Genomic DNA, 27,522 nt, shown 5'->3' with positions numbered 1-27,522 from the left:
AGTTACCCTTGATGATTCCTTTCGCTCTCACATGCCCCTTCTGATCCCTTAGGAAAACCTGTTGGTTCTAATTTCAAATTATATCCAACGTGGTATATATCTCCTCGCCATCTCCATTGTCTGTACCCTGGTTCCCACGTCCATTGTCTCTCACCTGGATTACTGGAGTGGTTTCCTACTGGCTCTCTGCTCCTACCTTTGACACCCTACCTTCTCTCCATTCTACTGTCAACCAGCAACTGGAATAAGTCTGTTAACAGGTCCAGGTGGATGTCATTCCTTGGCTCAGAGTCCTGCAATGGCTCCTATCTCACTAGGGCTTTTACTCCAAGCCCTGACAATGACGTACAAAGCCCTACTAATTGAACGTTGCAAGACTTCATTTCCTACCCAGATCCTCTTAGCTCCATCACCTGGCCTCCTACTGCCTGATGGCACATACCCACCCTAACACCTCTGCTCTAGATGTACCCTTTGCTCTAGCTGTACCCTTTGCCTGAAAGGCTCTCCCCCCAGATACCTGTTTGGCTAACTCCCTCACCTCCTCCAGGCTTCCATTTAAACCTCACCTTCTCTTGGGATGAGCACTGGGTGTTGTATGGAAACCAATCTGACAACAAATTTCATATTTTAAATAAATAAATAAATAAAAGCAAAAAAATAAAAAATAAAAAAAATAAACCTCACCTTCTCAGTGAGGCCTACTTTGATCATCCTTCTTCATTCATTCATCCTTTTTCATTTATACTTCATTCTGCCCCCCCTTGCATACTCGCTCTGCTCCACTTTTATGTTTTCCCCTACCACATACATTATAATGTACTTACTGTGCTGGTTTTTCACTGTGTCTCCACCCTGCCAGAATTAGAATGTAAGCTCCACAAGGGTGGTGATCTTTGTTTTGGCCAATGAGGCAATTCTAGCATCTTTAATAGTGCCTGACCTATGGTGGGCACTTGCACATTTGTTGAATAAAATCAGGTTTATCTCTGAGAGGATACTCTGAATAAATCTAAGATCTTGGCTCCCCTCCCTAACTGCTATCTCGCTACCTGGCAAATAACACATAAAATTTCCTTGTCAGGAGAGGAAAGTCCAATCACAGTGACAGATAAAAAAATTCTACGGAAAGGAGTAGAAATGACAAATGAACTAACACTCATTCACGCTAAAGTTTAATCAAGCCACAAATACAAGACCAACAATACAAGATTGTTTCCACTTTTGGAGAGGGGATAGTATTTTGAACTCAAAGTGAAGTACATTTTACAGCAGGAAAAACCCACCACAATTTCTCTCTCTGGTGGCCCTACTAATTCCATCCCTTGTTCTCCAGCTGTCCATGACACCTCAGCCTCCAAACACCTGGGAGCTCTCGCCAGCAGGTAGACCAGGTATTTATCACTTTCACATTCCCAGCACCTGGTAGGCTAAGCCCTCTCGATCTATGCTTGTTGATCTGAACTAGAAGTGCACAAATTTTCTTTCACATCAGCTGATAAAGAATTTTCATGCTCGCAGGTTACAAAGTAACATAAGCAGATAGAATGCTATTGAAACTCGTCTGAAACAATGCCTACATGTTCATCATATATTTTCTAAATATCTTCTTTTCAGTGTACGGATGTTACTTTTTTTTTAAGTCAATTAAGCAACACCTAGGAGATCATGAATCTCATACTGACAGATGAGGGAACAGAAGCTCAGAAACGTCAAAGTGATCTGTGCAAGGACACAAGTAATTTAGAAGAAGGGAGTGGCTACTGATAGGAAACGATTTACACAAACTCTTTAAAGTGAACCACAAACCACTGACTCCAAGTAACACTGGCCTTCATTTCTGTTACCATTTCTTCTAGGGTGCAATGCAGGACAGCCATGTTAAAATGCAATACTTAACTGCTATACCAATGACTTTTTATAGTTTTTATACTTTTGCCTGCAATTCTGGGGGCAGGAGGCTACCAGAGGGAAGAGAAGATTACTGGAACTATCTTTTAAAGAAGAGTGTTTCCCATTTGAAAAGTCCTTTCTATTTTTCAAATTAAGCATTTAGTAATAACTACTGAGAACCATAACATTTCATCCTTATGACCTTAGGAGGGAGCGTTCCCAGTTTACCAATGAGAAAACTGAGACATAGAGGTAAAAATCATTGTCCAAAGCTCCCCTCACATCCACACGCTAGCCCCCCAGATTCCATACTGGCCCACAGTGAGGAGACTCCGAACATGGGCTCTTGCCTTGACATGGGCACCCTTTGTTTGTGGGGCTAAGCTCCCCTGACAGACTCGGGCCAGCCCCGTCTCTTCTGCATTGCCTTGGAGGGCTCTCGGTAACCCAGCACATTACCTCTCTGCCACCAGTCAAAGAACGCAGTGAGGATCTAAGTCCCATCTGTCCTTCCTGCAGATGTGACTCTAGTCTGTGCTCTATAAATAGTGACAAATGGTACAGGTCCTTGGAGTACAGTCTCTCTAAACAAGAGCTAAGCATTACTGTGCCATTTTATTTGTGACAATCATTTAGTTGGTGGTATCACAAAGTTTCAGAAATAGATGGCAAATTAAATCTAACTTGGTATTAAACTTTGGTTTTAAAATGCTTTGGGACAATATGGCAGGAAATTTTTATTCAGCCTGAAGAAAAAGATCATCATTTAAAAGAAGTGTCATGTTCATAAGGGAATTGACACCTTCTCCCAGAACTTCTTCCTAGTTTGGGTTCTGATCTTCATGTTTGGAAACCCTAAGATGACCAGACAGGAAACTGTGCGGATGACATTTCCTAATTAAGAGGGAAGTCCAACGAACTTCAAGAGTTATCTGAGGAACATGAGTGGGAGTGCAAGTTCCTGCCTCTTTTTGATTCTGCCGTCATCAGCCTTAACAGACTGGGATTCCCCAGTGTAATTTCAAGGATTCATGCCTCAAAAAGAAGTCTGAGAAACCAATGACAGGGTGATCTGAGCAGTATCCCTATCTAGCTTCATGACCAAGACCATCTGTGGCCAGTCACGTTGTCATTTTAACCAAAGAACTCAGGCATCTATTTCAAAAGCCCCAAAGGTAACCAACCTCATTTTTATTAAGAAAATACAGACAGGGACAAAGGTTATGGCTAGAACTGAAGTCTCCTTAAAAAAATAGCTGGAGGTGTAAGTAGGGGAGAGGAGAAATGGGTTCAATTAAGAAGACGAGGCTAAAACAAAACAAAACAAAACAAAATGAATGACCTCAATTTCCAGCCCAGAAGTTTCAAAACAAGGATGCATTTGTAAACAGCCCGCTTATTAGACCTTTTCTCTATATTCCTGGCACCACCCTCTCAGTTCTATTTTTAGCCACAGGAGAATGGGGAGCAGACAGGGAAGGGCTAACTGTGGCCCAGCCTTACCTTGGGTGCCCTGCCAGGACTCTAGCTATCTTTAATTAATGTCTGAGGGACATAAGACGGACCCTACGCGTGGTGAAAGGAAGCACAATGGTGAAACTCTACCCCACAAGACTGATAAGGCCCACTACTGGTGTACCATTCCTGAGGTCCTGGGGCTATTTTTTGTTGAAAAGAAGGCGCCATCTGGAACATTTACAGAGAGCAATGTGGACCCTGCATATTTAATTTGAGAGTACAGAAAACAGGACTGCCTGCCTGTTTGTTACCTAGCTCAGCCACCCTGCTTCGCAGACTCACACGACATTTTACCAACAAATCACTTTTATGTGACATATCTTTTCTCAGGAATCAAGAAATTTCTCTTCAAGTGCTTCCCTCCCAGTACCTAGTCCATATTCATAAATAAAGATGAAGCCCACACTTTTCACCACACTCTCCCTTTCACAGTATTCCCCAGGAGATAAGCCTAAAGCTTTTAAAACCACAGCAACTCACTGCCATCCAGAGAAAGCTTTATTAAACATTAGGGATTAATCATATCTTTGGAAACAGAACAGAATAAGCTAAGAAACTGACAGTGAAGAGACTCTCTGTACCACCCAACTCACCAACATCAGCATTATAAAAGCATACTATGGCAGGGAGGATAAAGAGGAGATAAAATGCTACCATTTCAAAAAAAGAAAATCAGACCACAGGGTTACAAAGCTGGGCAGTGACAGACATGTGACTAGCCAGGAATCAATGAGCGGCCTATGAACAAAGAATTTAAGGGACTCCTGTTAAGACAGAGCAAAATATGAGCAACATTCAAACATATTCTGAATTCCCATCTACTGTACTTCAGACTACAGCAAACTGCCTTCTTCCTATGCTTGACTCCATTAACCAAAATTGTCTGTTTACCTAAGACTCCATTAGTTGATGAAAAAACATTAGAATTCTAGAATTCTCTTTTAGCTAAAGAAACCATATGGCTTTCTTCGCTTTTGCAGGAAGTGCTTACACTAAAACCATTATTAAGTTTAAGCAATGGTTTCAGTACTAAGTATAGTCAGAAAAATGCCAGTCCACCACATTTAAGAGTATCTGAGTTTTCCACCCTCGTTCTGGAGCTGGTTCCTCCCTAGTCTCAGACGTCCACTCTGATTCCAGTTATATTTTCTGAATGGGAGATGAAGGCAGGATGCAGAGCAGATGAACATCCTCACACCACAGAAATATTACTCACTGACTGAGTGCCTGGGAAGTTCCATAGAGAGGGGTCTAGCAGGGCCTGCTTCCCCTCCCAGTTTTTATTACTTAACATGGAAAGGACGGGATGCCAAGTAAAAAGAAAACTATCTGAAGAGTATGTGCAAAGATCATCAGCTTACTGGAGAAATTTAAAAGGACTGGCAGTTAAACCACGGCCCACTGTTTAGCACAACACTGTCTAATAGAACCTTCAGCAGTGATGAAAATGGCCTGTTCTGTATCTGTTGTCTAATGTGCAGGCCACTAGCTACAAAGCACATGAACCAGAGCTAGTGTGATTAAGGAACTGAATTATACTATTTTATTTTATTTTCATTAAATTTAAATAGCCATATGTGGCTCACAGACCCAGCATCGAATACCACAGGTTTGGAACACTGGAAAAGCTGACCACAGCAGTCTCCCGGATAAGAAAAAAGCTCAGAGGAGACTAATGTTCCTGTCCTTTCCCCCCAGGAATTAAGGGGGAAAAAACTTAACTCCCCTTCTTAACTGTGTTAGTAATTAAAAAAGCACTTTCTAATCATTTCTGTCTCATCTGAATGTGGACCTAATATGATTAGAACGTGTAAAATGTAGAAGAACTGAAACTGCTTTTCTCTTCCTGTAAACAATGAGGGCTTAAGTGTTGAAATAATTATTTTGAATTTTTAAGGTTCTCCCTAGGTTGAACTATGAACTTAGAACCACATACTTAAAACAAAAGACTATTTAAACTGCTTAAAGATTTTTATCATTTTTTTTCTTCTTTTGGTTCTCCTCTCAAAAGTTACAGTAAAATCTTTGATGTGATTATACTCTGAGACCTTAGAGGGGGAAAAAAGAAAACCAACCTGTAAACAAAGTCCCCAAGTGCTCAGACTAAAAAAGACTCATTCCAACAGCAACTGTGTAGTTAAGGGGGGGGGGGGGGGGGGGGGCGCGGTGGAGGAGAGGGTTGAGCTGCTTTTTACAGCCACAAGTTCTGAACATCCAGAACATGTTCAAAAAGCTTTAACATGACTTACAAAATTTGTCTCATCTGTATTCCTAAAAATTGCCAACACTAGCATCCTTGATACACAAGCATCCTTGATAAAAACTGGTCGTAAGCAAATGCTTTTTAGCCTCCTGCATCGCACACTATAGCTTTAAATAGCAGTACATTCTAAAGACCTGCCACCTAGGGACACACATTCCCTGTACGTTACACACGAAGGCTACAGCAGAAACAAACTATACTTACTAATATCAACTGATTTTCTTTCTGAACTTCCTAAGGATTATGTTTAGTGCCCTTGAATCTGTTTAGACAACATAAAATGGTACTGGTTTTAATGAAAAAAGTTTCTCAAATCCCCAGAAATAGATTACAGTTTTAATTCTAGTATTTGAAAAAAGTAAACTATAGTTTGATAAACTACAAAAACTACTGCTGTAAACTCATAATAGACCTCAGAACAAATACCATACCTTTTCTAATAGTTTCAACAGCAGGGCGTTTGACAAGGCTGTGTGTGGTCTGAAGGACAGTAAAGCCAGTGAATGCCACCCTGTAGCAGCCAGTCACCTGCGTCCGCCTGCAGATGACTGTACCTGCCTCCACCCTTTCAACTATTTACCAACAATTTGCATAAACTCACAAAATATGTAAAAAGGCAGCATGGGTCCAGGTTGATATAACACAATGGTATTTAAATATAAGGTCTTGCACGAAAGGCTCAAAGAGTCAGTCCCACCAGCACCAGCCAGAAAGTCAAGGATTCACAGCAATTTACACACAAAAAAAGGCATAAGGAATATAGATGCAGGTCCAATATGGTTGTTCAAATAGCTACCTCAATCTTAGATTGCATTTACAAAATGTAAATTGCCAAGAAAGCTACTATTCTCTACCAAAATCAGTACTGCAGATGTTTCAGAATACTGCATTTTAGCAGGACCAAGGACAAATTCAAGGATTTGGAAGGATCCCCTCCTTGGTGGGTGAGAAGACTAGTCACACACTTGGAAGGCGGCGGAGGGAAGAACAGCACAGGGAAGGGAAGGAAGCAAGACTTCTGTCTCCAAAAGTGTAAAGGGCCAATATGTTGAGGAATAGAACAACCTTCTGTGGGTCTAGGGAACACAAAGACAAACAAGAGAGGCAAATTTTAGTTCAATATAAGGAAGAATATGTCAAAGATCAGGGCTGTTCATAATTGGACTGGTGCACCTAGAAAGGCGGTAAGCACCTCCTTACTGAAGGCCAGACCTCACGACCCAAGGAGGTTTCCAACATCACAGGAAGTCAGATTAGGTAACTCCCTCCCCACCACAAATGCCACACTGAACAGAAGATATTTACCAGCAAGACCACCTCCCTAACTCCAACACCTCCCCATTTTCTCCAAGCTTGACGGTTCTAATTTATTTGCTAAGAAAATAATCTGCAAAGGTTAGTGCTTTAACAAAAATTAGGGACACTAACAACTTACAATAATGAAACAAGCTCTGAGAGTTGGGCAGCTAACTCACTGGGAAACCAGGAACACCGCCCTCAGACGTGATACTCAGATGCTGTGCATTCTTTGTAGTTTCCCTACATAGTTTTCCTAGATGATACTCTTTTACCTTCAGTCGGTTAATAGACTCCGAATTCAAAATGACTGAGCTTAAAGAGATTTTCGTAAAACTTCCTGAAATTAGGGGCACCTGGGTGGCTCAGGAGGTTAAATGTCCGACTTTGGCTCAAGTCATGATCTCATGGTTTCATGGGTTCGAGCCCCACATCGGGCTCTGTGTTGACAGCTCAGAGCCTGGAGCCTGCTTCGGATTCTGTGTCTCTGGCTCTGGGCTCTCTGTGCCCCTCCCCCACTCACACTCTGGCTCTCAAAAATGACTAAATGTTAAAGAGAAAAAACTTCCTGAAATTAGAGTGAGCCTTTGTTTTAAACCTCATTCTACAAAGGTTGCAAGAAGCCTAGGCAAGACATTCTTAAACTGCCCCAGCTAGAACCCTCAGAGAATTGATTATAATTCCTCCGCCAAACTAGGGATTGAGAGGTGTGGAAGGAAGACACGGGGCTTACTTTATTTGCAGATATCCGTTCTTCCCCCATTATCTCCATGCTTCCTGAAACCCATCACTAAGTAAGTGACCCTGCAGTGTTCAAATGGATGCCTAACATGGTTTGGGTCCTCTTCTAATTCTACCCTAGGTACAAGATTACAGATCCCAGAAGCTCATTACCCAACCATTCAACTCGAAAATGATAGCACTGTCATAAAAAGTACTCTCAGAACTTTCTCTGAAGAGTACCCACTCCCTGTCTGGAATTTCTTTAAGGAGGCAGCTACCTGCCCACAATCCATCATACACTCAGAAAAACAGGCCAGCTGTCCACATCTCTTCTTGATTCCCAACCCATAGAACACCAGTCTGAAACAGAGACTGGTGTTTCTGTCCAAATCAGAGGCCCTTTCAGCCTCAACAACACATTCCAGACCATCTGCTCTAACGGCCAGGCTTTACCTTTCTGAACGTGGATGATGTCGGGGAAGTTGGCCAGGTGCCCCTGATACAGCGCTAACAGGTCCATGACGGGGTCCAGGTCCTGCCTGGGCTGCTCGGCAAAGAGCTCGCCAATGGCGTCGTAGGCATCTCCGGTGAAGGCGATGGCCTGGTTCAGGCCGGCGGAGAAGGCCTGCTGGTCCAGCTCAAAGGCCTGGCTGAGGCCGCGGAAGGACTGGCCCACCTTCTGATACTCCTTCTTGAAGCCCGTCACCTGCTTGCGGGCGAACTCGTTGGCCGTGTGGTTGAGCTGCAGCGCGCTGTCGTCCATCTTCTTGGTGAAGCACTTGAAGCCATCAATCTTGCTCTCCACCTCCTGCAGGTCGAGGGCGGCGGCGGGGGGCGTGCTCAGGGTCAGGAAGAAGTTGGCGCCCACCATCTCATCCTTCTCGGCCTTCCTCTTGCCCTGTTTCCAGGCCTTCTCATCCGTGCTGCTGGGGCACGTCAGGAAGTGCTGGAAGACGTCGCACTGCGCCAGCACCGGGTGGCTGGCCATGTGGTTCATCCACCAGATCAGGCCCTTCCTGCGCTTGGAGATGAAGTCCTCCTCAAAGCGGCCCGTGGCCTGCTTCTCAGGCAGGTGGGGCACCGAGATGACAGGGAACTTCTCCGCCAGACGCGCGTACAGCCAGTCGAAGTGCTTGTAGCGCCGGTGCACCGGCACCTGCGTGTGCGTGGGCACCAGCTTGTAGGAGATGTAGCTCTTCATGCCCTTGAACTTGGTCTGTTTGGTGGGGTCGTCGATGGTGCACTGGAAGGGGTAAGGGTTCTCCTGCCACTCTGGGCCGTAGGGCCCCAGCACCACGCACAGCTTGTCCCCGTCCTTCACGAAGCCCGATGCTTCGCCCAGCACGAAGGCCTCACCGCCCGACTTGACGAACGTGGAAAAGCGGTTGAGGTTGCGGCTTACAGTAGCCGAGCTCTTGGCCCCCGACGCGTGGTGCTGCGGAGGTGCCGGGCCGCCGCGGGAGCCCAGTGACAGGTCGGAGCGCGTAGACAGGCGGTAGCGGCCGGCCGCGCCGCCCGCGGACGACGAGCCGTCGAGGTCCGGGTACGCGCCGCTGCCCAGCGCGCCGGGCTCGTCGGCCACCGTGGAGCTGTCGTCCCACTCGTCGTCCCAGTCATCGTCGCTGCCCTGGCTGGCCTGGTAGCCGCCGCCGTAGAGCTGCTGAGGCGACGGCTGCAGGGCGCCCCCGCCGTACGGGAAGCCCGCAGCCGGCGGCTGGAAGGTGCTCGGCGGTGGCGCCTGCTGCGGTTGCAGCAGCGGCTGGAAGGCGTCGGGCGGCGGCTTGAAGGAGGCGGGCGGCGCGGCGGGCAGGGGCTCGAAGCCGCCGGGCGGCACGTTGGCGTAGCGAGCTGGAGCTCCCGGACCCCCGTCGCCCGCCGGGCCGGGCTCAGGGGCGCGGATCACCTGCACGTACGAGGCCGGGAAGAGGCCACGGTCGCCGCGGCTGTTGACCCCCTCGAGCCAGCCCTCGATGTCCTGTTCGCTGCACAGGCTCAGCACCTCGTGTTCCCGCAGCGAGATCTCGCCTGGGTTCTCCGACCTAAAGTCATACAGCGCCCGGGCGCGCAGCGCCATGGTCCCGGCGTCCCGGCGGGCGGCCGCCGACTCCCGGCGCCGCGAGCCCGGGGTCGGCCGAAGGGACCCGCGGTGTCGCCCGCGCCCCGGCGCGCGAAGTGGAGGCCAAAAGATAGCGCGCAGCTCCGCGCCCCGGCCCGCCGGTCGCGCCCTCCGCGTCGCTCGGCTCGCAGCGCCGACTGCCGCGCTGGGCCGCCGCCGCCGCCGCCGGCCGGGGGCGGGGCCCGCGGCCTCCCACGTCCCCAGCTGCGCTAATCCACGGCCGAGAGCCGCGCGCCAGGCGAGAGCAAGCGATAGCCGAGCCGCCGCGCCTGCCGGCGGAGCCCACTCGGCGGCCGCCACTGCCCCCTTCAGGCGGGCCCTGAGCCGTGAGGCGCAGGGCGAAGATTTCCACTCAGAAAGAAGTGAATTGTCTGAGATGTTTAGGCTCTTAGGTAAAAAAAACCCAACAAACCGTATCCTAGAAAGTAAATTAATATTTGCGTTCCTGACGAACGTTCCCACTCTGAGCGCTCAGTGAATGCTTCTAGAATAACTGAACCACACATCTAATAAAGGAGTTTCAGTGAATATTAGCGACGGCACTAAGAGGAAAACAAGATGCCTGTGCCGGGGGCTGTCCGCTCCCTTTCGTCTTCCACCCGCTGGAACCTTCTGGCAAGAAGGGGAGAAGAATGACAAGAGCAAAGTAAGGAAGGTGTTGTGCCTGACAAATGAAGAGGCTAAGGGTGGTGTGGGAAGAGAGGCATCAGGGCGGGAGAGTTTCCAGTAAAATACGTCTGCAGGGAGAGCTGGCATTTTGCATATGTCCCTTCTGCTCCCTGAGCCTCACGTAGTGAGGAATGAGAGTTTACACTTCCGAGTCAGGCTACTGGGTTCGAATTCGCTTTCTGACACTACCTAGCTTATGACCTTGAGCAAGTCACTCACTGAACCTCCCTCCCTCCTAAATTGTTGTGGGGATTCGATAATCATGTAATCCCTACTTTACAGATGGGGAACATGAAACAGAGGGATTAATATATGGCGAGTACTATACATGGGGAGCACAGTCAGGTGTTTGTTGCTGCTGTTGCTAATGTTAACTGCTGTTTGGGAAAGCAAAAGCCCCGTTCTCCTTCATAAAGAGAATGGGGTCCTAAAACCATAATCCCAGGGCATAGCACCAGAAAGGACCCTCATGTTCACACCCCTACTCCTAATCTGAGATCAGTGACCATCTGTGTCCATTCATCTCTGTCTCACTGTATTTATATTATCTTTAAGATACGTAGATTCAAAAAAGAAAACTCACTTCCCGAGATACTAATCAGCTCCCATCTCCGAAGTTGCCTCGTTTCACATCTTCTTTTCCTTCAGTGTATAATTTGCCCCAAGTTTTTTCTTCTCATAGTCCCCTTTTATTAAGTCTAGCCTAATGATTCCTTTAAAGACACCTCTAACTGGGATTCAGCATTCATATGTCATTAATTTCAGCCTGTCCTCTGACCCTTTTCAAGCAAATCTGGGAAACGGGCCAGAAGAGTTTACAAGTATTGTGAGGAAGGGCTGTGGTATTCTAAGCATCTTGCGCAAAACCACCAACCCAGTATACCAGAAGTACTCCCACAGTGTTTATCCCTAATGCAAAAACCTTTATTCAATTCTGTAAGCAAATTCTGAATTACGACATTTTTAGTTGAAAACTCTGAGTTAGGATCCTTCTTGCAGTAAGCAAGAGAGGTCATTGAATTTCATCGTCAACAATGTATGTGGTCAGAAACATGAAGTCGACATTTACGGAACATCTACAATACAATTGATTTTGTTAACTGTGAGAAGCTAACCTACCATATTTAGGATAAGTATGTGTAATTTCACCCTTACCATTCATCTGGTAGTTACTTTTTTAGGTTAAAGCGTTCGCTAAAGTAACACGAAACTTGCAATGCTTCAGGTTTTGAGACAGAGAGACTAAAAATCTATGTCAGGTGTGAAAATTCCAGGACTTCGAGGTGATGGCTTTTAAAGACTGGTTGGGCTGCTCCTTAGAAACAGTAGTTGAGGAACTACTGGATGTCAGAGGTTGTTTGCAGTTCCAGAACAAACAAGCATTCCGTTGGCAGGAGTCCGATGGGAGGCCAGGCATCAGGCTTGGTGAAGGAGAGAAACGGGCTATCCATGGTGCCTGGCTCTGTGGCTCCTGGGTGACAGGAAAAGTTCCTTAGGGTCTTGGATATTTAGAAAATGTGCTCAAGTGTTAGAAAATTATAACTCTGCACTCAGGGAAGTAGATACAGCAACACATTTTTAAAAGAGTTCTCTGGAAAATGGAGACTATTCATAATTTAGTTGACACAATCATTTTTATAACCATCAACTATTTCTATTTCCTTATGCGTTTGTAGAAACACATCATTCCGGGACACTAAATAGGTCCACACGACCGTATCTTCACACTTCTTCCTTTGGCCTGTGAGGCCTTATGTGGTGGCCTGGCCCTTGCTTCTCTTTCCATTCCTCTCTTCAACTAGAGTGAAACCACAGCGGTTTCTTTGCTATTTCTGGAACAAGCCAAGCACATTTGTGCCTCAGATTTATTTCTTTAGAGCAGTTTTAGGTTCATAGCAAAATTGAGCAGAAGGCACAAGAGATTTTCCATATAGCCCCTCCTCACTGTCAACATCGCCAATCAGAGTGGTGCATTGGTTTCCATCGATAAACCCACACTACCACACCTTTATCCCTCAAGGCCCATAGTTTACATTAGGATTCACTCTCGGTGTTGTGTATTTTATGGGCTTGGACAAATGTATAATGACATGTATCTACATCTATGATTGTAGTAGCGTACAGAGTAGTTTCACTGCCCTAAAAATCCTCTGTGCTCTGCCTGTTCATCTCTGCTTCCCTCCTAACCCCTGGCAAACACTGATCCTTTTAATGTCTCCATGGTTTTGCCTTTTCCAGGGTGTTATATAGTTGGAATCATACAGTATGCAGCCTTTGTAGATGGGCTTCTTTCACTTGGTAATATGCATTTAAGCCTCCTCCATGTATTTTCATAGCTTGATAGCTCATTTATTCTTAGCCCTAATAATATTCCATTGTCTGTATGTATCACAGTTTATTTATTATTTGTCTAACTGAACAATATCTTGGTTGTTCCTAGAATGGGGCAATTATGAATAAGCTGCTATAAACACTCCAGTGCAGGTTTTTGTGTGGATATAAGTTTTAAACTCCTTTGGGTAAATGTCAAGGAATACAATTACTGGATTGCATGGTAAGAGTATGTTTAGTTTTGTAAGAAACTGCCAACTTCCAAAGTGACTGTACCATTTTGCATTACCACCAGCAATGGATCAGTATTGTCAGTGTTCTGGATTTTAGCTATTCTGATAAGTGGGTAGTGGCACCTCATTTTAATTTGCATTTCCCTGATGACATATGATGTAGGACATCTTATTTGCCATCCGTATATCTTTTTTATGATTAATTTTTTTAATTTTAGAGAGAGTGTGTGTGTGTGAATGGGGGAGGGGAGCAGAGGGAGAGAGAGAGAGAGAGAGAGAGAGAGAGAGAGAGAGAGAGAATCTTAAACAGGTTCCACGTTCAGCACGGAACCAGATGCGGGGCTTGATCTCCCTACCATGAGATCACGACCTGAGCTAAAATCAAGAGTCAGTCACTAAACTGACTGAGCCACCCAGGTGTCCCTGTATGTCTTCCTCAGTGAGGTAGTCTGTTAAGATTTTTGGCCCATTTTTAAATTGAGTTGTTTGCTTCCTTATTATTGACTTTTAAGAATATTTTGTACATTTTGGAAAAAAAAGAAATTGTGTACATTTTGGAAAATAATCCTTTATCAGATGTCTTTTGTAAATATTGCTGTCAGTCTGTGACTTGTCTTCTCATTCTCTTGATGTTGTCTTTTACAAAGCAGAAGTTTTTAATTTTAATGTAGTCCAGCTTATCAATTATTTATTTCATGGATAGTGCTTTGGAATTATAACTAAAAAGTCATTGCCATACCCAACATCATTTAGGTTTTCTTGTTATCTTCTAGGAGTTTTATAGTTTTGCATTTCATATTGAAGTCTCTGATCCATTTTGAGTTAATTTTTGTGGAAGGTATAAGGTCTGTGTCTCGACTGATTGATTGATTTTTGCATGCAGATGCCCAGCTGCTCCAGAACCATTTGTCAAAAAGACTATCTGTGCCTCTTTGTGTTGCCTTTCCTCCTCTGTCAAAGATCAGTTGACTATATTTGTGTGAATCTATTTCTGGGCTCTATATTCTGTCCCATTGATCCGTCTATTTTTCCACCGGTACCACACTGTCTTGATTACTTCAGCGTTAGAGTTAAGACTTACAGGTGCCTGGGTGGCTCAGTCAGTTAAGCGTCTGACTCTTGGTTTTGGCTCAGATCATGATCTCGCATTTTGGAAGTTCAAGCCCCATATCAGGCTCCGAGCTGATGAATAAATTTTTAAAAAATTATAGAGTAAGACTTAAAGTTCAGTAGTGTCAGCCCTCTTTGTTCTTCTACTTCAGTATTGTCTTGGCCATTCTGGGTCTCTTGCCTCTCCAGGTAAACTTTATAATCAGTTTGTTGATAGCTACAAAATAATGCTGGGATTTTGATTGGGATCACATTGAATCTACAGATCAAGTTGGAAGGAGCTGACATCTTGAATCTTCCTATCCAAGTACTTGGAATATCTCTCCTTTTACTTAGTGCTTTGATTTCATTCGTCAGAGTTTTGGTTTCTCCTCATATAGATCTTTTACATATTTTCTCAGATTTATACCGAAGTGTTTCATTTTCAGAGGGTGCTAAGGTGAGTGGTATTGTGCTTTTAATTCCACTTGTTCATTGCTAGTATGTGTAGGAAAACAATTGGCTTCTGTATATTAACTGTGCATCCTGCAACCTTGCTGTAATCACTTTTGAGCTCTAGGGGTGGGAGGAGGGTTTAGTTGATTCTCTTGGGGATTTCTACATAGCCAATCATGTCATCTGCACACAAAGAGAGTTTTATTTCTTCCCAATGTGTATGCCTTTTTTTTCTTGGTTTTCTTTATTGCATTAGCTAGGACTTCCAATATAATGTCGAAAAGCATTGATTCCATTTTCTCTGCTTTCTTACATATCAGTTAAACTTCTTTTTTAGTAGTTGGCCTACAGTTTGCAATACGCATTACAAGTAATCCAAGTCTGCTTTCAGTTAACACTATACTGCTTCACAGGTAGTGTGAGTACCCTCTGATGACAAAATAATACAAATTCTTCTGGCCCCTTGTCGCATTGATACCATTTATTTTATGTATAAAATATGTATAAGCACACATAAGTGTGTGTGTGTATATATATACATATATACATATTTATTTATATCATTTATTTTATGTATGGATAAGCATACATAAGTGTGTGTGTATATATATACATATATATACATATACATATATATATACATATATACACACACACACACATATATACACACTCATAAACGTACATAGTTGAATAAAGCACTGCTGTTACTATTTTGAGCAGTTATTTGTTAGATCAATTAAGAAAAATAGGAGATTTTATTTTACCTTTACTTATTCCTTCTCCAGTGTTCTCCCTTTCTTTAAGTAGATCTGAGTTTCTAATCTATTAACCATTTTCCCTCTCCCTGAAGAACTCCTAACATTTCTTGCAAAGCAAATCTACTGGCAACAAATTCTTTCCATTTTTATTTGTCTAAGAAAGTCTTAATTTCTCATGGCACAGAATTCTAAATTGGTAGCTCTTTTTCTCAACACTTTACATATTTGACTCCACTCTCCTCTTGGTTGCATCGTTTCTGAGGAGAAGTGAGATATAGTTCTGATTTTTGCTCTTCTATAGGTAAGATATTTTTTCCTTTGATTTCTTTTAGGATTTTTTTCTTACTCTTTCATTTTCTGTAGTTTAAAATTATGTGCCTAGGCGTAGGGTTTTGTTTTTTTGTTTTTTTTGGGTTTTTTTTTGGTATTTGTCTTGTCTGGTGTTCTTTGAACTTCCTGGATATATAGTTTGGTATCTGACATTAATTTGAAGAAATTCTCATTTGTTGTTTTAAATAATTCTTCTGTTTTCTTCTTTCTACTCTCCTGTTATTCCTATTACATGTATGTTACATTTTTTGTAGTTGTCCCAAAGTTCTTGGATATTCTATGCTGGTTATCTTTTTTTAGCCTTTTTTTTTCCGTATACTTTTCAGTTTTGGAGGTTTCTATTGATATATCCTCAATCTCAGAGATTCTTTCCTCAATCATGTCCATCTACTACAAGCCCATCGAAACATGCTTCATTTCTGTTACAGTGATCTCTAGCATTTCTTTTTGGGTCTTAGAATTTCCACCTCTCTGTTTACATTGCATTTATTCTTGCATGTTGTCTACTTTATTCATTAGAGCCCTTAGCATATTAATCACAGTTGCTTTAAATTCCTGATCTGGTAATTCCAACATCCTTGGCATATATGAATCTGGTTGTGATACTTGCTCTCTCTTCCAACTGTGTCTTTGGGGTTGGTTGGTTTGTTTGTTTTGTTGTTGTTTGTTTGACTTTATTTTTTGGCCTTTTAGTATGCCTTGTAATATTTTCCTCATAGCCAGGCATATTTTGCTAGGTAAGAGGAATTTTGGAAATAGGCCTTTTATTATGTATGGTAAGGTACAGTGGGCAGGGAAGCATTTTATGGTGATTGTTGGGCCTTTAGTGAGCCTCTGCCTCTGGCCTGTGAACTTCACGTGTACTTTTCAGGGCTTTTTTTTTTTTTCTTTCCTCTTCCATTAAGTGGGACAGGGTGGTTAGAGTGTGCTGGAGTTGGAGATTTCCTTTCCTCTAGATCAGTTAGGCCCTACTAAAATCCCAGCAGGTTAGGCTCAGGTTAAATAGTTTCTCCTGAGGTCGCACCTTGTTAGAAGAACACAATGCTCTAGCATGTTTAAAAATGGTTTCTTTTCCCCTTCCCCTGCCAAAAGCAGTAGAGGATTTTTCTCCAGTATTCACTGTGAGGACCTGGTAGAGATCCAGGAGGTAAAACTCACAAAAATGTGGGGACTCTCTAATGGCTGGGTCTCCCCGGAGTTTTTAACTCTGAGTTGTCCGCACGGGTCCTCCAGCAATTCATCAATTACAATTCAGCTGTTCCCACCCCAACACTGTTTCCTACAGAGGCTTCTGCTCTGCCAAGGTGTGATTCTCTATATTCATCTGTTGGTCTCTCCAATATGGATGTAGTGGTTTGTGCTGCAACTTCATTTCTCTTATGAATCTAAGAATATTTGATTTTTTTCAGTTTGTTCGTCTTTTTACTCCTCCTGAGAATGGAGTAACAACTTCTAAGCTTCTTACATGTCAGACCAGACACCAGAACTTGCCTCAGGTTTTGTCCTTGATGTTTTTTGTTTGTTTGCTTGCTTTTTCTGTCTGGAATCTTCTTCCCCCTGAGATCCACCACGCTGCATTTTCACTTTATTCAGAATCAGTGTAGCTCCTCTATCCCTCCTTTCTTCTTCTGCCTTGGAGAACCCAGAAGAAAGGTGGAGACGGCCTAGGTCCCTGAGTCACCGACACCAATCAGACTTTATGAGAAGAGAAACCTTTGTTGGTTCAGCCACTGAGATTGCATGATCTGTTTATTGATGCAGCTGGCTTTAATTATCCTAACTAATACTTGCTCTCTCCCTTCCACCCCCCCACCATCATTCAGTGCTTCTTTTCTGTGTAGCACTACCTACCATAAACACATCTATATAGTAATTGTCTCCCTTGTTGGAATGCAAACATTTTCAGAGCAGGAAGTTTGTCCCAGGCACTGACAACACGGCAATGAATAAAACAGACATAGTAGGCAATTAAATACTTCTTCAGTGACTTTCCTCCCTGGAGGTCAGCTCTTCTCAGTAACTCTTCATGTATCTGGGTCTGTTTGCCTCTGCCCCTCTGTGTCCAGCTATAAGGAAATGCTTCTAAGGCAATTAAATGACACTTCTCGTTACATTAACAATCTTAAAGCTAACTCAACAATCCAGAACAATACTCCAGATTTTCTGAAATTGCTGGGAATTTCACCATTGGTTGATTTATGTTTGCATTTGGCTATTTGTATAGTATTACAAATTGCACTGTATTTATATTTACTTGAAAGTTTTTTGTATAATATACCCAGCATTATACAAATATATACATAGGATTTCATAAGAACTTTCACCTCTTAAAATCTTATTTCCTGCTGTATTTTCACTGCAACTCTTCCATGGACAGATCAGGTATTATCATCTCTAGTGTCACAGGGCAGGACCACAGGGCAGGAAATCCAACTGCAGAGGGAGCTCAGCTGAGATCACGTGTCTGGGAAGCAGGCCAGTGACTACTTAGCTGTCCTCAGAACTTTCATTGTCTGAGTCATAGGTCTGCCCCCTGCTGGCTCTGTAAAACTGTTATTATTAAAGAGTATTGGCTGCTTGCTGGAAGCTTTGTAGCTGAGAATTAATAGAAGGCCTGGATTCAAAGAAAGCGCCATGTCTGAAAGGAAGGCTACTTACTGTACTTCTGTGTCTACTTGGTTTCACAAGGATTAAAATTCTTTGAGGACAGGGATTTTGTCTTCTTTGTGCAGTACTGTATGCCCAGCATAGTAAATCAAATAAATGTTAGGGGCACCTGGGTGGCTCAGTTGGTTAAGGGTCTGACTCTTGATTTTCGCTCAGGTCACGATCTCATGGTCCATGAGATCGATCCCGGAGTTGGGTCCTGTGCTGGCAGCACAGAGCCTGGTTGGGATTCTCTCTCTCTCCCTTGCTCTCTACCCCTCCTCCACTCAGGCTTGTGCCCTCTCTCTCTCTCCCTCTCTCTCCCAAAGTAAACATTAAAAAATGTTTTAAATCCAGTAAATATTTGTCAACTGAGTGAATAAATGAATGAACAAATGAACCTTTCTCAACCTTAGTTTCTTAGTCTGAAAAATGGGAGTAAAAAAAATCACTTCATGTGATCTTAACTGGACTTAATGAAATAAGTCCATATTATGTTCATAAATTCACACAATGCTCATGGTATAAAATTAATTTTAATATAATTTAAAGTATTGTCTAATGATTAAAATTAATTTATTAAATGGTGTGATTCATTGTTGAGGTGACTTGGACATATTTTCACACTTGGATTTTATGATGTTCATTTCTGTAGTGATATGTATAGCTGAGACTGTACCCCAAGTCTCTAAAAATTTATCTACTACTATTAAAGAAATTCCTCATTTTTCAATACTGGACCTCTTTCACAGAGCTCATTCCTACTCCAAAATCAGACTAAGGACCTGATCCAATATTCATTACTTGACAGCCTTCTTTATAAATTGTCCTCTTTCCTCAAATATGTTTCCTAGATTAACTCAGCTAGTGACTAATGAGCATGTTCTTGTAGATCTTTTCTGTCCCCCTTTTGAATTGTGGCCTGTTTTTCTTCCCATCATCAATATATATGCAGTGTCATAGTTTGTAAGTCTGCTTTTCTTAATGTTTTATACCAGGAGTCACAAATTGCCAAGCCACTGCCTGAATATGGCCCAGTGTTTAGTTTAAAATGTGGGAGACTTCTCACTCATTAAAAAATAGGGATTTCTGGCTCCTTTTGGAGAAAAAAGTCAGAAGATCTGGCTACAGTGGGCCAGTACTTCTGCATAGCAGCTATACCTTATCCCCTTTCGACACGGCTGTTGTTGCTAATTCATCACAGTCCCCACTCTCTTTGCTGTCTCATACCCAGGACTGTCTCCCATCTCAGCCCCTATACACCTAGAAGAGTTTGTCCCTCACACATTTTCCAGAGTGAGAATGATCACCCCAGTGGCATCACCATGGATAATTCAGATCTCTGTCTGCCATAGCCCTCTTGTAAGCTCCATACTCATTTCCAAATATGTTCTGGACATTTCCTACAGAATATCTGCCAGTCTGTTCTTCCTTCTTTGCTAGCTTCCTTCCATCAAGCAAATAGGCACCAGGGTATAAAGAAGATCCCGCTTTATCCCTCATGGAGCTGGTTGGTGAAATTGGCGCTCATGGAAACTACATGCTGTGTGCTATGATTAGGATGTATACAGGAAATTATGGAACTTAGCAGACCAGGGAGGTGGGGTAGTAGTCAGGGAAGGCTTTCTGAAGCAAATGGAAACTAATTTGATTAACTGAAGCTAAAGTGGGATGGGAGAAAGGTAGAGGATGACATTTTTTCCCAGGAGGGTTGACAGAAACCAGACACATAAGAGCCCATTCTGCCTCATTCATTTACTGTACCAATATTTGAGTGCTATGTGTGAGCCACTCACTGTGTTAGTGGTAACCAAGACTGAAATGGTCGCATGGAACTTAGACTTGAGAGGAGTCAGAAACCAAGTAGATGGAGGGCCATTGGCTGAGATGAGACATCCGTGAGAGCCAGGGAAGATGAGAGCAGTTTTGGATGTTGAGTTTGAAGTGCCTGTGCCCTGATGGAAATGTCCTAGGCAGTTGCACAAAAGTCTGGAACCCAGAGAAAGATTGAGGCAGACATGGAGTTAGAAGTTAGTCCATAGGTGGTAATTGAGGGGCTGTGAAATAGAAAATTACCAGAGTGAAAGAGCATAGACATGAGATACGAACAGTGAGCTGACAACAGATAGCCTCCCTCAGTCATTCCTTTTCCTCTGCAAGCCTGAGAAGGAAGGATCACATAGGTAAAAAGGAATGTAGGAAGGCGATGTATTAGAAAATAAGAGAAAAGCATTTCAAGGAAGAGAGGGAAAAAGTCATATCAGAAAAAAAAAATGAAGACCATCCATTTGGATTTCACCAAAGAGATCATTCATCAGACTCCCAGTGTCCCAGCCCTGCTGGCTGACCCCAGATGTGCTGCCTCTTGTGTTTTTCCCTCTAATATTGTTAGCGTGCAGAGATGCTCCCACAGAGGAAACTTCAGTTGCCCCTGACTGCTACCATTCCTTCATCTTCCACCTGTACCCTGAATTTAGCCCCCCTTCATCCATTCTACTACCACCCAAGTTTCAGCTGCATTTCTTACTGTAATGGATTGTTGCAAACGTCCTCTGAAATGCTCTGGTATTACTATTCACTTTAGCCATACTAGCTTTCCCATCATTTCCTCAACAGGCTACATGTGTATCGAGATTTGGGCCTTTCACATAGGCTCTTTCCTCTGCCTGGAGTACCCACTTTTCTTCCTGTTTGGGCAAAACTAGTCATCCTTCAAACTCCTGTTCCTCTTCTCCCAAGAAGCTTCTCCTGGCAGAATAACTTATCCCTTCCCTTGAGTTCACAGAGCATTCTGTTCATACCTGTTTTGTGGCATCTGTACCAGTGTGTTACTTATTCATTACCAATCTGTCCATCTGCCCCATTTACATGAGTTTCAGGGTGAGCACTCCAAGAGTTTGAGGTGGTGGTTTTCACAGACTGGCATTATCCTGGGTTCATAACTATTTCCCTGTGGCTGTCCTAATGGCAGGAATACAGGAGATACTCAAATATTTCATGTTGGAAGTAATAAGATGTGTAGTAGCTGTAGGAAATATAAACATGAACAGTAGCCAACTTTAGGAGAAGAATTGAAGGATGTGTTTCCAGATAAACATGGTAATTTTTAGTTCCTAGATGTGGCAGTGGAAAGAATCTGCTGGGTTTTTTTTCCTTTAGTTAAAAAAAAAAAGTCATTTGTAAAGTTAAAATGTAGGAGATTAGGAAGAGGGGCGGGAAGGGAAGCATTCTGTTACTCCAGGGAAAGAACCTAGTGCTCTGAGAGAACCCTTGCTTCCCTTATTGCTGATAATGCTGGCTCTCTCTGCAGCCTGTCTCTCTCTGTGCCTGTCTTTTTCTGATTAATTCTAATGAGACCTTTATCTCATTAACATATCAGAACTCCATTCATTCACCATGCCTGGAGGTCAGAGATTACAGCAGAATCTAAAATTCAAAGAAGTGGGGGCACCTGGGTGGCTCCATCAGTTAAGCCTCCAACGTAGGCTCCGGTCATGATCTCAAGGTTCTCAAGCCCCGCGTTGGGCTCTGTGCCGAAAGCTTTCAGAGCCTGGAGCCTGTTTCTGATTCTGTGTTTCCCTCACTCTCTGCCCCTCCCCTTCCCTCTCTCTCAAAAATGAATAAAAATATTTTAAAAATAAGTCATTAAAAATAAAATAAAATTCAAAGAAGTAAATCAACAAGCAAACCTAAAAGAATAACAAAAAAAACCTAAGTGAAATTTTACTAAATACTGATTTTCACAATATAGTGACAACTCCTCAAAGACACTTATCAAAACATACTAGTGTCTAAGACAGGGAGTGACTTGGAAGAGAAACAATATGTACATAATAGAACATTTATCACACTAAGAACTTAATCAACATAGCAATTTAGGAGAGTATTGCTAATTACAAATTAGATTTCTGTAAGGATAATCTAGCAATCTAATCTACATGAGCTGGGTAGAAAGCAGACCTATTATTTAAACATGAGAGAGGGGTACCTGGGTGACTCAGTGGGTTAGGTGTCCAATTCTTTTTTTTTTTTTAATTTTTTAATGTTTATTTATTTTTTGAGAGAGAGAGAATATGGGAGAGGAGCAGAGAGAGAGGGTGGCACAGAATCTGTAGCAGGCTCCAGGCTCTGAGCTGTCAGAACAGAGCCCAATGCGGGGCTCAAACCCACGAACCGTGAGACCATGACCCAAGCCGAAGGTGGATGCCCAACCGACTAAGCCACCCAGGTACCCCAGATGTCCAACTCTTAATTTCCTATCAGGTCATGATCTAACTGTTTGGTTCGTGAGCTCAAGACCTGTGTGGGGCTCTGAACTGACAGCATGGAGCCTGCTTGGGATTCTCTCTCTCCCTCTCTCCCTCTACCCCCACCCCACTTGTACACACTCTCTCAAAAATAAATAAACATTAAAAAAGTAAACATAAGAGATGGATGCTTTAATATGAGCTATAGATAACATTTTAAGTAAGAAGTCATCAATTCAAATGCCTGCATGGGACAGGCAAGTCATGTAAACAGGCCTAGTGGAGGGGTCCAGAGGGGTGGGGAGTCAGGGGCCTGTAGTGACCTGAGGAGAGTGCACCTCATCTAAAGAGGACAAAGACTGGGCCCCTGCCCCTTGGTGACATGCCAGAATACAGGCCCTATATTGCCATATGGCTTGATTTTTCTAAGAAACAACTAATCTTCATTTGTATGTAAAAATGTCCTGATTTTTAAAATATTGTGTGAGTCAAATGACATGTGTCTGAAGGCAACATTTGCACTATTGGCTTCCAGTTTGCAACACTGATTTTGAAAGTCCAAGTTACTTCTTACCTGCCTTAATCCTTGCTGGAGAAAACAACTGAGCCCTGAGAAGCGATGCTGCGTTGCATGAACTTATTTCTCCTGGAAATGCTTTAAGATCTTCAAGGAGGTCAGACCACAGCACAACAGACATCTGGAGGAGAAATGCCCATTTCCATTCAAGGTAGTATAATTGATTTTCCCCAGAGAAGCTTTGGACCAGCTCCTCCTTTGGAGAAAAACTCTGCTCCCTTAAAATGACAAATGTCATTTAAATGTCCCCTGTCATAATAAGAGAAGGCAGACTGCTTAGCACTAAACATTTTCCCCATCCCATTCTATGCATATTGACCCAGCTGAGAGAACATGTTTATAAAAATCGGGGGGGGGGGGGGTAGCAGAATGGATCAGATGCCTTTTCATTGGCAGAGACAATATTGACATCAACAAATTTGCTTAAAGATCTATAGAGCCACTAAATGCCATTATGTCTAACCTGACTCAGAACTACACCTAGAGAAGAATTTTAAAAGGAAAAAGCATATATTAGATTCATTTAATCTAGGGTACTACACACGTACACTTACTTCAAAGATACTGGTTTTATAGCGGATAAATAAAAAGAAAATAAGATTCAGGTAAATAAAATATTTTAAGTGAACAAGGACAGTTCTCTTTTTAGGAAATCTTGTGAATGAATTCTATAGGAAAGAGTCCTTTTAATATATGAAATAGGATATGTAGAGGGTCTTTATAAATTTATATTCATATATAAATTTATACAAATTCTATAAATTCATGTTTCTATATTAAATATCTGGAGATGAGTCTGGTGGCTAAATCAGACATGCAGAAAAATTACCAACCTGAAATATTTTTTTAAACAGCATTGTTATCCTGGGAAGCACATAAGAGGCTTAAGCTTCATGCCTTGATGCAACGAGGCAGGACGGGTTGGGAGCCGGCAGAAGACATAACACCGTGTCATTTCTGTGTCTAGAAGGAAAGGATATTTGCACTGCCAGGTGGACTGTTAAAGCTGAACTCTCAGGAGCAAGAGACTAGCCCCAGTGAGCTAGTCAGGCTTTCCTGGACCCCAGCGGACTCTCAGGGGACCCAGCTTCAATGGTAAGCCAAACTCCTACTGGGAGGAAAGGGGGGGCACAGACCTGCCTAACTAAACTGCAGTTTTTCTTTTAGAGGAATCCAAAGAATTCCTGTTTGTGCATTGCCTGTTTGTGCTGTTTAGTGGAATCTGGGCTTCTATAAATTTTAAGCCAAGGGGATCAGCGAATTGAAGTGTGGTCTGGATCTGAAGTTTTTTAAGTGTAAGGAGCTGCTTGCTGGGGGGAGCACTGAGAAGGGCAACTCAGGCACAGCATTTGTCCTTCATTCAACCCTCAACTGGTTCTAATGAGAACCTATGATAGAAAAGAATCTCCATCTCTGGCTCCGACTGGTCTATAAATACTTTTCTGGTCTTCATGGAGGGGCAAGGTATAGGGAGAGAAGAAAGTTGCAATAATACCAACCTTAGCGGTTAGTATGACTTGACTGAAAATTTTCACGATATTTCTGTTGATTTTTTTCCCTGTGTTCAGAGAGTCTTAAGAACTGGCCACGCTTAGTTCACCAACAATTTAACAAATATTTCTTGATCACTTAAATGTGCCTGTACCAGAGATAAAAATATTAATAAATCATAGAAGCCTATGGGGATGGGGACAAGGAGAGTTGATGTGGAGAGAAATAGACACAAACAGATCATTTGATCATTTCAGTACAGTGTGTTAGTCAAATGCACATATGTGTAGATATATATGCAAGTGCATATGTTAATCTAGACAAATATATATGTGTATACTTATATGTGTGTGTGTGTGTGTGTGTGTATACATATAAAATACCAGGTGCTGATTTTATGTAAGTCACTGTGTTAGTTATATTACAAACATTATCATACTTAATATTCACTCAGAAAGGTTGTTTTGAGAATTGTCATTCCCAAATTATAAAGGAGGAGAATGATTTTCCCAAGGTCAAAAAGCTGGTAAGTGCAGGTCGGCCTGGTGCCAAGTCTCGGTTTCTGGCCACCACTCTGGGCTTCCTCTCATCTGAAGGAGACAGAAGAGTAGAGGTGATGGCTGAGGTTTTGTTTTTTCTTTTGTTTTTGGTGTATGTCTTTTGCATAGGTATCAAATTCACAGGACTCAAAACTGAACAATATAGAGTATACAGTATGTCTTGCTCCCATACCGACTCTCCCATAGTCTCTACTCCGAACCCTCTTCACTATCCCTATCCAAAAACAAAAACTTTTGTAGTACCTTGCTGTTATTCAAGAGTTCCCTTACACAAACATGTTTATCCCTCCTCCTTCATTACACAGATAGGCACACTATACACATTGCTCTGTCCCTTGTTTTTTAAATTTAATGATGTATCTTAGAACTACTTCCGTGTCAGAGTTTAGTATCCTCATTCTTTCTTACAGCACCATAACATCACATTATATGGATGTACCATAATTTATTGAAATGTCCCATTCCCCATTTGATAGACGTTCCTGGGTACAATCTTGACCATGCTACCTTATGGAACTGTCGTACTACTGGTAGTAATTTTTCTGTTGTTTCTTTTGGGTTTTCCTGGATGACAATATCCTTTCCAATATTATACTTCTGATTTCCTTTTCTTGTATCATGTCCTTGTCTATTACAAGACCTGAGTTTTTAAAGGAAAAGGGCTTAGTCAAAGAGAGGATTAGTATTTGAGGCAGAGAAAACATCAGAAGCACAAAGATATAAAACACCATGGTGAGTGCTGAGAAATACAGGAAATCAGGAATGTTGTATGTAAAATAATACAAGGTGAGGTGTAGAAGGAGTGAAGGGAAACGCATGCTATAAGGAAACCGTGCTGTATGAGGATGGGAGTCGTTTGCAATGAGGGACATGAAAGGATCAGTCAATGTAAGACAGATCCATTGAAAGTGGCAAGCCTGAGGAAACTATTGAATGATTCCACGTGAAACATGATTAATGTAAACAATGCAGGGAGAGAAAAGGGTGAAGAGAATAATACTTAGTAGATAAAACTGACAAGCCTTGGTGACACCGAGGCATGAAGATGGAGAATCTGGATGGATAGACAGTGTCTATAAGTGAGATAAAGAGAGCAGAGGGATAAGGAGAAATTTGACTTTCAAAATGGCAATCTTGAAGTGTAACTCACTAAACAAACGGGAGGTACTATGGTATCCCACCTTTACTACCTGAGTGGCCTGATGGGTGTGTTGGTCTCTTGACAAGTGGTAAACTTTGGACCTAAATACAGATTTGTTAATGCTAAAATCAGCAATCATTCCACTGTGTGTGCTGCTTTCTAAATAAGCAGAGCATATGAAAGAACATAATTGAAAACAAGCACAACTTATTAAAATGAGGAGAAAAGCTTCAGGAGAGAATAGTAGAGTAAGTGAGCTAGATAGACAGACTGGGACCACATAGCAGAATCCAAACAGTTGGGGCTTTGACCCAGTCTGGGTGACCCAAATTTAGAGAATACAACAGAAAATAATAGTTTTTTCTAGATTATGCACATTTTAGGTAATCCCTCTCCACCAGCTCTGTTGGAAAGGTAATCTACCGTGATCCCTGGACATCCCTGCACATACTTGCTTGGTATGTCAAGAAACCAAGGCCCTAAGGCCCTGGCCACACTTTATCTAGGCCATTTGTCAGGATGTGTTTGCAGAGAGCAACATTGAGGCATGAGGTAAGGTCTCCCTCTGGGACAAAGGGGAGGCTGTTTACTGCTGGCTATAAAACAATGGGTTACCCAAGCTCAGTGTCCTCTGCTGTAATGCAGTTCACTGCACGTGCAGGTGGCCATCTGGGCCCTGCTGGATTGCCCCTGTGGGATTTGGTGGAGGTGGGGAACAAGAGGAACCAATGCAAATGTGCTGGTGGTGATGCTGTTTGCTGTGCCCTGAGTATTAAAGTCTTTTCTCTCTGAAGTATAAGTAGATGTCTTCTGCCAGCATTCATGAAACAGTAACAGGCTAATTTATTAGCTTAGAAATAAGATGAAGTCATATCCTAGATCCTGAACATCTCTGCCCCTGACACTGTTGAGTCATGGTATTCAGTTTGCCCTTATCAGCTTCTGGGAGACCCGTTAGCAGCCAAGAGATAGATATATCAAGAAAAACAAGGCCAGGGAGCCCACTGGCCCAGGCCCTTTTGTGCCCGAGTGGGGCCCCCCTGAAGCCTTCTCTTCATCCTCATTGTTTCTTCATGATATGAGAGAACATCATAGTTTATGACACTGTCATTATGAATTTTGTTTTTGTAAGCTGAGAGAGTAAGGCTAGACTTACTAACTTACTAACTTACTGTTCAGGGC

General features: G+C 42.8%; 2 protein-coding genes across 5 annotated transcripts in view; one reads left to right on the top strand and one right to left on the bottom strand.

The window, feature by feature from the left end:
* The window catches only part of SNX18 (sorting nexin 18), a 29,748-nt gene extending 19,762 nt beyond the window's left edge, over positions 1–9,986 (bottom strand). Inside the window, exons 1-2 of one of the 2 annotated variants that reach the window (XM_019464334.2) lie at positions 8,147–9,986; positions 6,617–6,750 (exon numbers count right to left, since the gene is read on the bottom strand). In XM_019464334.2, the coding sequence (XP_019319879.1) occupies positions 6,632–6,750; positions 8,147–9,767 (1,740 nt within the window). In that variant the 5' untranslated portion in view covers positions 9,768–9,986 and the 3' untranslated portion in view covers positions 6,617–6,631. Of the gene's footprint in view, positions 1–6,616; positions 6,751–8,146 lie in introns of those variants that run through there. The other variant, XM_019464333.2, reaches the window with a different exon arrangement.
* A 179-nt stretch (positions 9,987–10,165) lies between these two features.
* The window catches only part of ARL15 (ADP ribosylation factor like GTPase 15), a 553,398-nt gene continuing 536,041 nt past the window's right edge, over positions 10,166–27,522 (top strand). The window contains exons 1-3 of one of the 3 annotated variants that reach the window (XM_053906987.1): positions 10,166–10,455; positions 23,107–23,299; positions 24,003–24,243. In XM_053906987.1, the coding sequence (XP_053762962.1) occupies positions 24,241–24,243 (3 nt within the window). In that variant the 5' untranslated portion in view covers positions 10,166–10,455; positions 23,107–23,299; positions 24,003–24,240. The remainder of the gene's footprint in view (positions 10,456–23,106; positions 23,300–24,002; positions 24,244–27,522) is intronic. The other 2 variants (XM_053906988.1, XM_053906989.1) reach the window with 2 other exon arrangements.

The sequence above is a fragment of the Panthera pardus genome, unplaced genomic scaffold (assembly GCF_024362965.1).
Source record: "Panthera pardus isolate Hobbes unplaced genomic scaffold, ASM2436296v1 HiC_scaffold_2, whole genome shotgun sequence".
In the NCBI taxonomy this organism is placed as follows: domain Eukaryota; kingdom Metazoa; phylum Chordata; class Mammalia; order Carnivora; family Felidae; genus Panthera; species Panthera pardus.
This window is presented reverse-complemented; position numbering and strand designations above follow the sequence as displayed.